This window comes from Scyliorhinus torazame, chromosome 4 (genome assembly GCF_047496885.1).
Source record: "Scyliorhinus torazame isolate Kashiwa2021f chromosome 4, sScyTor2.1, whole genome shotgun sequence".
Taxonomy (NCBI): domain Eukaryota; kingdom Metazoa; phylum Chordata; class Chondrichthyes; order Carcharhiniformes; family Scyliorhinidae; genus Scyliorhinus; species Scyliorhinus torazame.
In genome coordinates this window covers 107,831,974-107,847,013 of record NC_092710.1, presented here as the reverse complement: position 1 = coordinate 107,847,013, position 15,040 = coordinate 107,831,974, and the positions used below count along the sequence as shown (strand labels likewise).

Here is a 15,040-nt window from a genome sequence, read left to right as displayed (position 1 = left end):
AATTTTGCCAATTGGATAAGTAACTGGCTATCACATTGAAGACAGAGGGTGGTGGTGGAAGGTAAATTTTCAGACTGGAGACCAGTTACCAGCGGTGTACCACAAGGATCAGTGCTGGGTCCTCTGCTAATTGTGATTTTTATAAATGACTTGGAGGAGGGGGCTGAAGGGTGGGTCAGTAAATTTGCTGATGACATCAAGATGAGGTGGAGGGCTGTTGTAGGCTGCAAAGAGACATTGATAGGATGCAGAGCTGGGCCGAAAAATGGCAGATGGAGTTTAACCCTGATAAGTGCGAGGTGATTCATTTTGGTGGGACAAATTTGAATGCGGATTACAGGGTCAACGGCAGGGTTCTGAGGAATGTGGAGGAACAGAGAGATCTTGGGGTTCATGTCCACAGATCTCTGAAGGTGGCCACTCAAGTGAATAGAGCTGTGAAGAAGGCCTATTGTGAGTTAGTGTTTATTAACAGGGGGGTGATTTTAAGAGCCATGGGGTTATGCTGCAACTGTACAGGACCCTGGTGAGACCACATTTGGAGTACTGTGTGCAGTTCTGGTCACCTCATTGTAGGAAGGATTTGGAAGCATTGGAATGGGAGCAAAGGAGATTTACCAGGATGCTGCCTGGATTGGAGGGTAGGTCTTATGAGGAAAGGTTGAGGGAGTTAGGGCTTTTCTCATTGGAGCGAAGGAGGATGAGAGGCGACCTAATAGAGGTTTATAAGATGATGAGAGGGATAGGTATGGTGGATGTTTAGAGAATATTTCCTCTGGTGGATGTAGCTGTTACAAGGGGGCATAACTATAAGATTTGGGGTGGGAGATATAGGAGGGATGTCCGAGATACGTTCTTTACTCAGAGAGTGGTTAGGGTGTGGAATGGACTGCCTGCTGTGATAGTGGAGTCGGACACTTTAGGAATTTTCAAGCGGTTATTGGATAGGCACATGGAGCACACCAGAATGACGGAGTGGGATAGCTTGATCTTGGTTTCGGACAAAGCTCGGCACAACATCGAGGCCGAAGAGCCTGTTCTGTGCTGTACTGTTCTATGTTCTATGTAAGTAATCTCCTGCGGAAGTCAACGTATTTCATTTGGACTGAGCAACATGAGCAAGAGTGGAGGAAGCTCATGACTTCACTAACCGCCATGCCAGTTCTCACATTTTCTGACCCATCTAAGCAGATTAAAGTGTCATCAGATGCATTGAAAATGGTCGAGGAGCAGTTCTTCTGCAATTCGAGCATGACGATTGGAAACCAGTTGCATATGCATCACGATCCATGACAACAACAGAGCAGAGGTACGCTCAAATCGAGAAAGAATGCCTCAGTTTAGTTGTAGACTGGGAGACATTCCACGGCTACTTGTATGGGATCCTAACTTACGCAGTTGAGAAAGATCATCTTCCACAAGCATCTCAACCAAATGTCTCCGCGCATTCAGAGATTGATGATGAAGTTACAACGCTGTGACTTCAATCTCATCTACATGCCACGCAAATATTTGTTCTTCGCAGATGCATTATCGAGAGCGGCGATACAAAATATTAGTTGTGAGATTGCTGAATATGTAGATCTGCATGTCAATCTTTCACATGTCATTTCAATATCGTCACATCAAGTTGTTGTACCCACGGATGACTTCCGGGTGCGGCGATGACCAGCTGAGTCGCACGTTTCGGCAGCTCCCGGTGGAACGGACTTTTGGGCTCTTAATAAGAGCCCCAACAGCAATTTTAACGGCTAAAAGTACTGTGCGGTGAACCAGAAGGGAATCCCCCCTGGATACGGATGAAAAAAGGAGAGGAAGGTGGCCGGATTGCGGTGGATCCTTTAGAGAAGCGGCAAGGAAGGCAAGCAAAAACCAAGATGGCGTCGGAAGGTGGCAGTTTAATATGGGGCCCTGAACAACACGAGGTTTTGAAACGCTGCGTGGAAGAACTCAAAAAGGAAATGAAGAAGGGACTGCTGGCCCCGATATTACAGGCGATCGAAGGGCTAAAGGAGGAGCAAAAGACCCAGGAGCGGGAGCTTCGGGTCGTGAAGGCAAAGGCTGCCGAGAATGAGGACGACATACAGGGCCTGGTGGTGAAGACGGAGATGCACGAGGCACACCATAAACGATGTGTGGAAAGGCTGGAGGCGCTGGAGAACAACGCGAGGAGGAACAACCTAAGGATTCTTGGTCTTCCTGAAGGCGCGGAGGGAGCGGACGTCAGGGCATATGTGAGCACGATGCTGCACTCGTTAATGGGAGCGGAGGCCCCGGCGGGTCCGCTGGAGGTGGAGGGAGCATACCGAGTGATGGCGCGAGGACCGAGAGCAGGAGAAATTCCTAGAGCCATAGTGGTGAGATTCCTCCGTTTTAAGGATAGAGAGATGGTCCTTAGATGGGCAAAGAAAACTCGGAGCAGTAAATGGGAGAACGTGGTGATCCGCATTTATCAAGACTGGAGTGCGGAGGTGGCGAGAAGGAGGGCGAGCTTTAATTGGGCCAAGGCGGTGCTTCATAAAAAGAAGATAAAATTTGGATGCTGCAACCGGCAAGACTGTGGGTCACATATCGAGGGAGGCACCACTACTTTGAGACGGCGGATGAAGCGTGGACTTTTATTGTGGAAGAAAAACTGAAATGAGCGGGTTATTAAAAAGAACTTTGAACAAAGTGGTGGGGCGAATGTGGGGGGCGAAGAGGGGGGTTAAAAAGGGGGGAAAGAGGAGTTTTATGTACTAATCCTGCGATGTGGTAACTTTTCTCTCTTCCACAGGTGGTGATGGGGGGAGGAGGGGAGGTGGAGGAGATGGGGCGTTGGCCATTGGGGGCGGGGCCAAGGGAGAAGCGCGGGCTTGGTTCCCGCGCTATGATAATCATGGCGGGAATAGAGAAGCAGGAAGGAGGGGGCGTCGCACGGTGCGAGCCGAGGTCACGGGGGGAAGCCGAGGTCGGCCAGAGTTTGCTGACTTCTGGGAGCAACATGGGGGGAGTAATTACGCTAGCGGGGGATCTAGCGGGGGGGGGTGGGAGGGGGGAATTACTGGGTTGCTGCTGCTGGGGAGAGGGGGGAGCTGGTATGGGAGGGGATGGGCGGGGGGGGGCACCGCCTGGGGGAGATACAGCTGCGTGGGAACCGGGTGAGGAGCTGGAAAAAGGGGATGGCTAATCGACAGGGGGGGCGGGGGGGGGGGGGGGTAGGAAGCCCCCCAACCCGGCTGATCTAGTGGAACGTGAGAGGGCTGAACGGGCCGATAAAGAGGGCACGGGTACTCGCACACCTTAAGAAACTGAAGGCAGATGTGGTTATGTTACAGGAAACGCACCTGAAACTGATAGACCAGGTTAGGCTACGCAAAGGATGGGTGGGGCAGGTGTTCCATTTGGGGCTAGATGCGAAAAACAGGGGGGTGGCTATATTAGTGGGGAAGCGGGTAATGTTCGAGGCAAAGACTATAGTGGCGGATAACGGGGGCAGATACGTGATGGTGAGTGGCAAACTACAGGGGGAGACGGTGGTTTTGGTAAACGTATATGCCCCGAACTGGGATGATGCCAATTTTATGAGGCGGATGCTAGGACGCATTCCGGACCTAGAGATGGGAAAGCTGATAATGGGGGGAGATTTTAATACGGTGTTGGAACCAGGGCTGGATAGGTCGAAGTCCAGGACTGGAAGGAGGCCGGCAGCAGCCAAGGTATTTCAAGATTTTATGGAGCAGATGGGAGGTGTAGACCCGTGGAGATTTAGCAGACCTAGGAGTAAGGAGTTCTCGTTTTTCTCCTATGTCCATAAAGTCTACTCGCGAATAGACTTTTTTGTGCTGGGAAGGGCGTTGATCCCGAAGGTGAGGGGAACGGAGTATACGGCTATAGCCATTTCGGATCACGCTCCACACTGGGTAGACTTGGAGATAGGGGAGGAAACAGGAGGGCGCCCACCCTGGAGAATGGACATGGGACTAATGGCAGATGAGGGTGTGTGTCTAAGGGTGAGGGGGTGCATTGAAAAGTACTTGGAACTCAATGATAATGGGGAGGTCCAGGTGGGAGTGGTCTGGGAGGCGTTGAAGGCGGTGGTTAGAGGGGAGCTGATATCAATAAGGGCACATAAAGGGAAGCAGGAGAGTAAGAAACGGGAGCGGTTGCTGCAAGAACTTTTGAGGGTGGACAGACAATATGCGGAAGCACCGGAGGAGGGACTGTACAGGGAAAGGCAAAGGCTACATGTAGAATTTGACTTGCTGACTACGGGCACTGCAGAGGCACAATGGAGGAAGGCACAGGGTGTACAGTACGAATATGGGGAGAAGGCGAGCAGGTTGCTAGCACACCAATTGAGGAAAAGGGGAGCAGCGAGGGAAATAGGGGGAGTGAGGGATGAGGAAGGAGAGATGGAGCGGGGAGCGGAGAGAGTGTTCAAGACATTTTATAAAAAATTATATGAAGCTCAACCCCCGGATGGGAGGGAGAGAATGATGGGCTTCTTGGATCGGCTGGAATTTCCCAAGGTGGAAGAGCAGGAAAGGGTGGGACTGGGAGCACAGATCGAGGTAGAAGAAGTGGTGAAAGGAATTAGGAGCATGCAGGCGGGAAAGGCCCCGGGACCGGATGGATTCACAGTCGAATTCTATAGAAAATATGTGGACTTGCTCGCCCCGGTATTGACGAGTACCTTTAATGAGGCAAAGGAAAGGGGACAACAACTGCCCCCGACTATGTCTGAAGCAACGATATCGCTTCTCTTAAAGAAGGAAAAGGACCCGCTACAATGCGGGTCCTATAGACCTATTTCCCTCCTAAATGTAGATGCCAAGATCCTGGCCAAGTTAATGGCAATGAGAATAGAGGAATGTGTCCCGGGGGTGGTCCACGAGGACCAAACTGGGTTTGTGAAGGGGAGACAGCTGAACACGAATATACGGAGGCTGTTAGGGATAATGATGATGGCCCCACCAGAGGGGGAAACGGAGATAGTAGTGGCGATGGATGCCGAGAAAGCATTTGATAGAGTGGAGTGGGATTATTTGTGGGAGGTGTTGAGGAGATTTGGTTTTGGAGAGGGGTATGTTAGATGGGTGCAGCTGTTGTATAGGGCCCCGATGGCGAGCGTGGTCATGAATGGACGGGGATCTGCATATTTTCGGCTCCATAGAGGGACAAGGCAGGGATGCCCTCTGTCCCCATTATTGTTTGCACTGGCGATTGAGCCCCTGGCGATAGCGTTGAGGGGTTCCAAGAAGTGGAGGGGAGTACTTAGAGGAGGAGAAGAACACCGGGTATCTTTGTATGCGGACGATTTGTTACTATATGTGGCAGACCCGGCGGAGGGGATGCCAGAAATAATGCGGATACTTTGGGAGTTTGGGGATTTTTCAGGGTATAAATTGAACATGGGGAAAAGTGAGTTGTTTGTGGTGCATCCAGGGGAGCAGAGTAGAGAAATAGAGGACCTACCGTTGAGGAAGGTAACAAGGGACTTTCGTTACCTGGGGATCCAGATAGCCAAGAATTGGGGCACATTGCATAGGTTAAATTTAACACGGTTGGTGGAACAAATGGAGGAGGATTTCAAGAGATGGGATATGGTATCCCTGTCACTGGCAGGTAGGGTGCAGGCGGTTAAGATGGTGGTCCTCCCGAGATTCCTCTTTGTGTTTCAGTGCCTCCCGGTGGTGATCACGAAGGCTTTTTTTAAAAGGATCGAAAAGAGCATCATGGGTTTTGTGTGGGCCGGGAAGACCCCGAGTGTGAGGAAGGGATTCTTACAGCGTAGCAGGGATAGGGGGGGGCTGGCACTACCGAGCCTAAGTGAGTATTATTGGGCCGCTAATATTTCAATGGTGAGTCAGTGGATGGGAGAGGAGGAGGGAGCGGCGTGGAAGAGATTAGAGAGGGCGTCCTGTAGGGGGACTAGCCTACAGGCTATGGTGACAGCCCCATTGCCGTTCTCACCGAGGAACTACACCACAAGCCCGGTGGTGGTGGCTACACTGAAGATTTGGGGACAGTAGAGACGGCATAGGGGAAAGACTGGAGCCTTGGGGGGGTCCCCGATAAGAAACAACCATAGGTTTGCCCCGGGGGGAATGGATGGGGGATATGGAATGTGGCAAAGAGCAGGAATAACGCAACTGAAAGATCTGTTTGTGGATGGGAAGTTCGCGAGTCTGGGAGCGCTGACCGAGAAATATGGGTTGCCCCAAGGGAATGCATTCAGGTATATGCAACTGAGGGCTTTTGCGAGGCAACAGGTGAGGGAATTCCCGCAGCTCCCGACACAAGAGGTGCAGGACAGAGTGATATCAAAGACATGGGTGGGGGATGGTAAGGTGTCAGATATATATAGGGAAATGAGGGACGAATGGGAGACTATGGTTGATGAACTAAAAGGGAAATGGGAAGAAGAGCTGGGGGAGGAGATCGAGGAGGGGCTGTGGGCAGATGCCCTAAGCAGGGTAAACTCGTCGTCCTCGTGTGCCAGGCTAAGCCTGATTCAGTTTAAGGTATTACACAGGGCGCATATGACTGGAGCACGGCTCAGTAAATTTTTTGGGGTGGAGGATAGGTGTGCGAGGTGCTCGAGAAGCCCAGCGAATCATACCCATATGTTTTGGTCATGCCCGGCACTACAGGGGTTTTGGATGGGGGTGACAAAGGTGCTTTCAAAAGTAGTGGGGGTCCGGGTCGAACCAAGCTGGGGGTTGGCTATATTTGGGGTTGCACAAGAGCCGGGAGTGCAGGAGGCGAAAGAGGCTGATGTTTTGGCCTTTGCGTCCCTAGTAGCCCGGCGCAGGATATTGTTAATGTGGAAAGAAGCCAAGCCCCCGGGGGTGGAGACCTGGATAAATGACATGGCAGGGTTTATAAAGCTAGAGCGGATTAAGTTCGTTCTAAGGGGGTCGGCTCAAGGGTTCACCAGGCGGTGGCAACCGTTCGTCGAATACCTCGCAGAAAGATAGATGGAATGGAAAAAAGAAGGCAGCACAGGCAGCCCAGGATGGACTGTTAAATTATATTTTTGGAGAGTGTTACTTGTGATAAGGCAGTTGCCAATTAGGGTTAGTTTTCATTTTTGTTATTTATTATTTATTCATTTTTTGTTTATAAAATAGGTCATTGTTATTTGTGTTATTATAATATTGTGTAAAGGATGCACAATGTACTGTGTTGGTTGACCAAAAATTTTCAATAAAATATTTATTAAAAAAAAAAGAGTCAGGTGACCTCGGACTGACTAGGGAGCTGGAAGAGAGAGGTTGCTTGTACATGATCATGCTGTTATTTATCTATTGTTTTGTAAATAGTTGACCTACAGTTAATGTTAATAAATTGTTTATAGCTTCAGCTACAAGTGTTCTTGTAATATAAATCAGGCCATCCAACAAGAAGATTACATCACTCAGATCAGCAACTTTGGGAATCCTCATTTGGGGTGGGTGGTAACCATCTCCAATAGTGTTCTTATTGATCCTCTTTAATTACTTCTATACTCTTAATTTCTTCCATTAACACTAAGACAAAATACTTAAGCCCCTCTGCTTTCCCTCACTGTCAAATACAAAATATCCGCTTCAAATGCTTATCCAATTCCCTTCTGAAATTTAATATTGTGTGTGTTTTCACCACCCTTTTTTTCCACTGAGTTCCAGATCATAACTCAATGCATAAAACAAATCTCATCTCTTCGCTGTTTTTTTTGCTAATTACCTTAAATCTGCATCTTCTGTTAAGTGATTCACCTGCTGGTGGAAAGTTTCACTTTGTATACTCTGTAAAAATAACCCTTAATAATTTTGAACACTTCTATTGAATCATCTCTTAAGCTACTCTGCTCTAAAGAGAGCAAGCTGAACTTAAATATATCTTCACATAAGTGAAATCCGTCAACCCTGACAATTTACTTCTCCTTATACATTTCAACAGAAAATTCTATACTCAATTCTCTCTCAGTAAAAGTAGCATTAGGACAACATTTTCTTTGCTGTGAACATTTAAACTAATTTGAGTTGATCTTAAATCTGGAAGGATTAATGCTTTATACTTACTTCTTAGCACATCCATGCAAACCTGTCGGATGTATTCATCTGAAATGACGCTTCCCTATTAAAACAGTTTGGCATTAGGAATGAGCAAAAGCATACAAAACAAGAAAATGTATCAAAATAAAATTAGATGTGCACCTACAGAAATTCCTTCTGGTCCTGGTGGTCCTGGTTGTCCTGAAAGTCCATTGTTTCCTTTAGGTCCTGAATGCCCAGTTCTGCCAGGTATGCCAGGTTCTCCCTTTTGACCTCTAATGCCTGCAGTGCCCAAGGCTCCTGGCTCACCTGGCTAGAAGAATAAGATTCTAAATAACAGTGATAGTATTGTCGTTTTATAATATTTAAATATAATATGAACAATTCCTTTGCTAGTATTTTTTTGGCTGGCCTACCTCTCCTTTTGATCCTTCTGAGCCTTTTGCCCCCTGCAGAAAATAATTAAATTATCAGTGTACTTAATTTAACCAATACACCCGGGCAAAAGTTCAGTAAAATCTGTCTCATTATTTGTGAAATGGTCACGGTTACATATTGTAGTATATGTAGTGTGTCAATGCAACATGATTTTCCAATACATTACAAAATAACTAACTTATAATTTAGGATTAATATTGTCAATCGAACTTGCAAGCACATTCTAACGTGGGTGTGGATGTGGGTGGTGAGGGATACCACCGGTGTCCCCACTGACTATACCTGCGGGAAGTGCACCCAACTTCAGCTCCTCAAAGACCGTGTTAGGGAACTGGAGCTGAAGCTGGATGAACTTCGGATCATCCGGGAGGCAGAGGGGGTGATTGAGAAGAGTTACAGGGAGGTAACCACACCCAAGGTACAGGTCAAGAATAGCTGGGTTACAGTCAGGGGGAAAAAAACAAACAGGCAGACAGTGCAGGGATCCCTCGCGGCCGTTCCCCTTCAAAACGAATATACCGTTTTGGATGCTGTTGGGGGGGATGACCCACCGGGGGAAGGCCCTAGCGGCCAGGTCTCTGGCACTGAGTCTAGCTCTGGGGCTCAGAAGGGAAGGGGGGAGAATAGAAAAGCAATAGTTGTAGGAGATTCAATGGTTAGGGGAATAGATAGGAGATTCTGTGGTCGCGAGCGAGACTCCCGGAAGGTATGTTGCCTCCCGGGTGCCAGGGCCAGGGATGTCTCGGATCGTGTCTTCAGGATCCTTAAGGGGGAGGGGGAGCAGCCAGAAGTCGTGGTGCACATTGGTACCAACGACATAGGTAGGAAAAGGGGTGTGGAGGTAATAAACAAGTTTAGGGAGTTAGGCTGGAAGTTGAAAGCCAGGACAGACAGAGTTGTCATCTCTGGTTTGTTGCCGGTGCCACGTGATAGCGAGGCTAGGAATAGGGAGAGAGTGCAGTTGAACACGTGGCTGCAGGAATGGTGTAGGAGGGAGGGCTTCAGGTATTTGGATAATTGGAGCGCATTCTGGGGAAGGTGGGACCTGTACAAGCAGGACGGGTTGCATCTGAACCAGAGGGGCACCAATATCCTGGGAGGGAGGTTTGCTAGTACTCTTCGGGAGGGTTTAAACTAATTTGGCGGGGGAATGGGAACCGGACTTGTAGTCCAGCAACTAAGGTAGCCGATATTCAGGACGCCAAAGCATGTAATGAGGCAGTGGGGAAGGGAACACTGACAAAGGAGAGTATTTGCAGGCACGGAGATGGGTTGAAGTGTGTATACTTCAACGCAAGAAGCATCAGGAATAAGGTGGGTGAACTTAAGGCATGGATCGGTACTTGGGACTACGATGTGGTGGCCATCACGGAAACGTGGATAGAAGAGGGGCAGAAATGGTTGTTGGAGGTCCCTGGTTATAGATGTTTCAATAAGATTAGGGAGGGTGGTAACAGAGGTGGGGGGGGTGGCATTATTAATTAGAGATAGTATAACAGCTGCAGAAAGGCAGTTCGAGGAGTATCACCCTATTGAGGTAGTATGGGTTGAAGTCAGAAATAGGAAAGGAGCAGTCACCTTGTTAAGAGTTTTCTCTCGGCCCCCCAATAGTAGCAGAGATGTGGATGAACAGATTGGGAAACAGATTTTGGAAAGGTGCAGAAGTCATAGGGTAGTAGTCATGGGCGACTTTAACTTCCCAAATATTGAGTGGAAACTCTTTAGATCAAATAGTTTGGATGGGGTGGTGTTTGTGCAGTGTGTCCAGGAAGCTTTTCTAACACAGTATGTAGATTGTCCGACCAGAGGAGGGGCAATATTGGATTTAGTACTGGGTAATGAACCAGGGCAAGTGGTAGATTTGTTAGTGGGGGAGCATTTTGGAGATAGTGACCACAATTCTGTGACTTTCACTTTAGTAATGGAGAGGGATAGGTACGTGCAACAGGGCAAGGTTTACAATTGGGGGAAGGGTAAATACGATGTTGTCAGACAAGAATTGAAGTGCATAAGTTGGGAACATAGGCTGGCAGGGAAGGACACAAGTGAAATGTGGAACTTGTTCAAGGAACAGGTGCTATGTGTCCTTGATATGTATGTCCCTGTCAGGCAGGGAAGAGATGGTCGAGTGAGGGAACCATGGTTGACAAGAGAGGTTGAATGTCTTGTTAAGAGGAAAAAGGTGACTTATGTAAGGCTGAGGAAACAAGGTTCAGACAGGGCAATGGAGGGATACAAGATAGCCAGGAGGGAACTGAAGAAAGGGATTAGGAGAGCTAAGAGAGGGCATGAACAATCTTTGGCAGGTAGGATCAAGGAAAACCCCAAGGCCTTTTACACATATGTGAGAAATATGAGAATGACTAGAGCGAGGGTAGGTCCGATCAAGGACAGTAGCGGGAGATTGTGTATTGAGTCTGAAGAGATAGGAGAGGTCTTGAATGAGTACTTTTCTTCTGTATTTACAAATGAGAGGGGCGATATTGTTGGAGAGGACAGTGTGAAACAGATTGGTAAGCTCGAGGAAATACTTGTTAGGAAGGAAGATGTGTTGGGCATTTTGAAAAACTTGAGGATAGACAAGTCCCCCGGGCCTGACGGGATATATCCAAGGATTCTATGGGAAGCAAGAGATGAAATTGCAGAGCCGTTGGCAATTATCTTTTCGTCCTCACTGTCAACAGGGGTGGTACCAGGGGATTGGAGAGTGGCGAATGTCGTGCCCCTGTTCAAAAAAGGAACTAGGGATAACCCTGGGAATTACAGGTCAGTTAGTCTTACTTCGGTGGTAGGCAAAGTAATGGAAAGGGTACTGAAGGATAGGATTTCTGAGCATCTGGAAAGACACTGCTTGATTAGGGATAGTCAGCACGGATTTGTGAGGGGTAGGTCTTGCCTTACAAATCTTATTGAATTCTTTGAGGAGGTGACCAAGCATGTGGATGAAGGTAAAGCAGTGGATGTAGTGTACATGGATTTTAGTAAGGCATTTGATAAAGTTCCCCATGGTAGGCTTCTGCACAAAGTAAGGAGGCATGGGATAGTGGGAAATTTGGCCAGTTGGATAACGAACTGGCTAACCGAAAGAAGTCAGAGAGTGGTGGTGGATGGCAAATATTCAGCCTGGATCCCAGTTACCAATGGTGTACCGCAGGGATCAGTTCTGGGTCCTCTGCTGTTTGTGATTTTCATTAATGACTTGGATGAGGGAGTTGAAGGGTGGGTCAGTAAATTTGCAGACGATACGAAGATTGGTGGAGTTGTGGATAGTAAGGAGGGCTGTTGTCGGCTGCAAAGAGACATAGATAGGATGCAGAGCTGGGCTGAGAAGTGGCAGATGGAGTTTAACCCTGAAAAGTGTGAGGTTGTCCATTTTGGAAGGACAAATATGAATGCCGAATACAGGGTTAACGGTAGAGTTCTTGGCATTGTGGAGGAGCAGAGAGACCTTGGGGTCTATGTTCATACATCTTTGAAAGTTGCCACTCAAGTGGATAGAGCTGTGAAGAAGGCCTATGGTGTGCTCGCATTCATTAACAGAGGGATTGAATTTAAGAGCCGTGAGGTGATGATGCAGCTGTACAAAACTTTGGTAAGGCCACATTTGGAGTACTGTGTACAGTTCTGGTCGCCTCATTTTAGGAAGGATGTGGAAGCTCTGGAAAAGGTGCAAAGAAGATTTACCAGGATGTTGCCTGGAATGGAGAGTAGGTCTTACGAGGAAAGGTTGAGGGTGCTAGGCCTTTTCTCATTAGAGCGGAGAAGGATGAGGGGCGACTTGATAGAGGTTTATAAGATGATCAGGGGAATAGATAGAGTAGACAGTCAGAGACTTTTTCCCCAGGTGGAACACACCATTACAAGGGGACATAAATTTAAGGTGAAAGGTGGAAGATATAGGAGGGATATCAGAGGTAGGTTCTTTACCCAGAGAGTAGTGGGGGCATGGAATGCACTGCCTGTGGAAGTAGTTGAGTCGGAAACATTAGGGACCTTCAAGCAGCTGTTGGATAGGTACATGGATTACGGGAAAATTATATAGTGTAGATTTATTTGTTCTTAAGGGCAGCACGGTAGCATTGTGGATAGCACAATTGCTTCACAGATCCATGGTCCCAGGTTCGATTCCGGCTTGGGTCATTGTCTGTGCGGAGTCTGCACGTCCTCCCCGTGTCTGCGTGGGTTTCCTCCGGGTGCTCCGGTTTCCTCCCACAGTCCAAAGATGTGCGGGTTAGGTGAATTGGCGAATGATAAATTGCCCTTAATGTCCAAATTGCCCTTGGTGTTGGGTGGAGGTGTTGAGTTTGGGTGGGGTGCTCTTTCCAAGAGCCGGTGCAGACTCGGGGCCGAATGGCCTCCTTCTGCACTGTAAATTCAATGATAATCTATGATTAATCTAGGACAAAGGTTCGGCACAACATCGTGGGCCGAAGGGCCTGTTCTGTGCTGTATTTTCTATGTTCTATGTTCTTTGTGACAACGGAGATGTGTGGCCTTAATATTGGATTGGATTGGATTTGTTTATTGTCATGTGTATCGAGGTACAGTGAAAAGTTTTTTTTGTGAGCAGCTCAAACAGATCATTTAGTACGTGAAAATAAAATAAAATAAAAAGAAAATACATAAAAGGGCAACACAAGGTCCACAATGTAAATACATAGACACCGGCATTGGGTGAAACATACAGGAGTGTAGTATTAATCAGGTCAGTCCATGGACTTAACAGCTATAACTTCAACCCTGTTAGCTACTTATTGTTGCCCCAATCTATCAATAGAATTTTTCATAAAAGCAAATTACTGCGGATGCTGGAATCTGAAATGAAAGAGAAAATGCTGGAAAATCTCAGCAAGTCTGGCAGCACCTGTAGGGAGTGAAAAGAGCTAACATTTCAAGTCCGATGACTCTTTGTCAAAGCTAACAGACAGCGAAAGTGGGAAATATTTATACTGTGGAGTGAGAATGAAAGATGAGTCATAGCCACAGACCCAGGGAAACCAGGTGCTAATGGCCACAGAAACCAAGGGGAAAGAGTGCTAATGGCAGTCCTCAGAGAGAACAAAAGATGTGAAAGGTCAAACAGCAGGGAAACTAACATCAGAGGATGAACTGTAGATGTGGGGCGAGGGGAAGGGTAGCAAAGAGGAGAGAGGTGAAGGAAAGGTGGATAAGATTGGTGGGGGTGGGGAGGGGAATTTAAAAGTATATTAAGAAAGAAAGAAATGGTAAAAGGCAGTTAAAATGAAATGAAAACAAATGGGTCGAGGTGGGGTAGAGCTGATCATCTGAAGTTGTTGAATTCGATGTTCAGGCCAGAAGGCTGTAGAATGCTTAACCAGAAAATAGAATTTTTCAGCTGTGAACAGAGTCCAATAACTTTGATAATATACTTGGAAAGCATTATTCTCTATATAAGGCAACCAAAGAATACACCGTTGCTAGTAGTTTGATTTATTTATTTATTTTCCATTATTTGTTTTATAAATTTAGAGTACCCAATTACTTTTTTCCAATTAAGGGGCAATTTAGCGTGGCCAGTCACCTACCCTGCACATCTTTGGGTTGTGGGGGTGAGATCTACGTAGACATGGGGAGAATGTGCAAACTCCACACAGTGATTCTGGGCCGGGATCGAACCCGGGTCCTCGGTGCTGTGAGGCAGCAGGGCTAACCACTCTGCCACCATGCTGCCCTGCTAGTAGTTCGATTTATGATGGCAATTAAATTATTTGTGTGAACTAAGCTCCTTAGCATTTTGTCAACCGTGACTATGATCGCTCAATACAACTGAGAATACCATTGTTAGATCAGGCTGTTCTTCACTACATTGTTCCTGGCAGTACAGAAAACCCAAATAATTTTAAAATACAAAAATGTAGTCACGTGCTCTGATATTTTGAAGATATTCTTCAATAGAAAGTTACAAAGGAATATACACAGACCAAATAGCAGATGGAGTTCAATGCGAATAAGTGCAAACTCATTCACTTTTGATATAGGAAAGACAATATTTTCTTAATGGTGACAGACTACGAGCTGAGGGGTGTGGTATCATCATAAATATAAGAACTGCAAGGGTTAATGAAATGTCTAGATCAGTCACGCGAGGGAGCTAGAGTTATAAGTATATAAGACATTGATGCTAAGCCTTGTGTGGGAGAAAAGTAAGGAGTTAGCTAGAGTACAGACTGATGGAAAGATAGTGTGAGTAAGAGCAGATCATAATTTATAATAGTGTAGAGATTAGCTATAGGTGAGTGTAGATTATATGTTAATTATCAACTGTGTATTATTTAGGACTATGTCGAATCGTCGTATAAATTTATAGCTTTGTCCAAGTTAAAGCTAATTTGTGGTCTTTGTGAACACTATGCCAACCATCCTGAATTTAGCAACACAAAGATCACCACAAGGGGGAGCAATAGAATTTGAGTGTCCATAAATGTAAATAATTTAAAACTAGTGCCTAGGCACAAGAAGTAGTCAAAACATCTATTGGAATGTTGTTTTTTCTCAAGGCAGATGGAATACAAAAGTGAGAAATTGATGCTTCAGTTGTATCGAGCCTTGGGCAGATTTCC

At 46.8% G+C, this 15,040-nt stretch overlaps 1 protein-coding gene across 1 annotated transcript in view; it reads right to left on the bottom strand.

Moving 5' to 3' along the window:
• col21a1 (collagen, type XXI, alpha 1) overlaps nucleotides 1-15,040 on the bottom strand; it is a 485,509-nt gene that overhangs the window by 48,908 nt on the left and 421,561 nt on the right. Inside the window, exons 27-29 of the mRNA XM_072498439.1 lie at nucleotides 8,438-8,470; nucleotides 8,188-8,334; nucleotides 8,049-8,103 (exon numbers count right to left, since the gene is read on the bottom strand). Of these exons, the coding sequence (XP_072354540.1) occupies nucleotides 8,049-8,103; nucleotides 8,188-8,334; nucleotides 8,438-8,470 (235 nt within the window). The remainder of the gene's footprint in view (nucleotides 1-8,048; nucleotides 8,104-8,187; nucleotides 8,335-8,437; nucleotides 8,471-15,040) is intronic.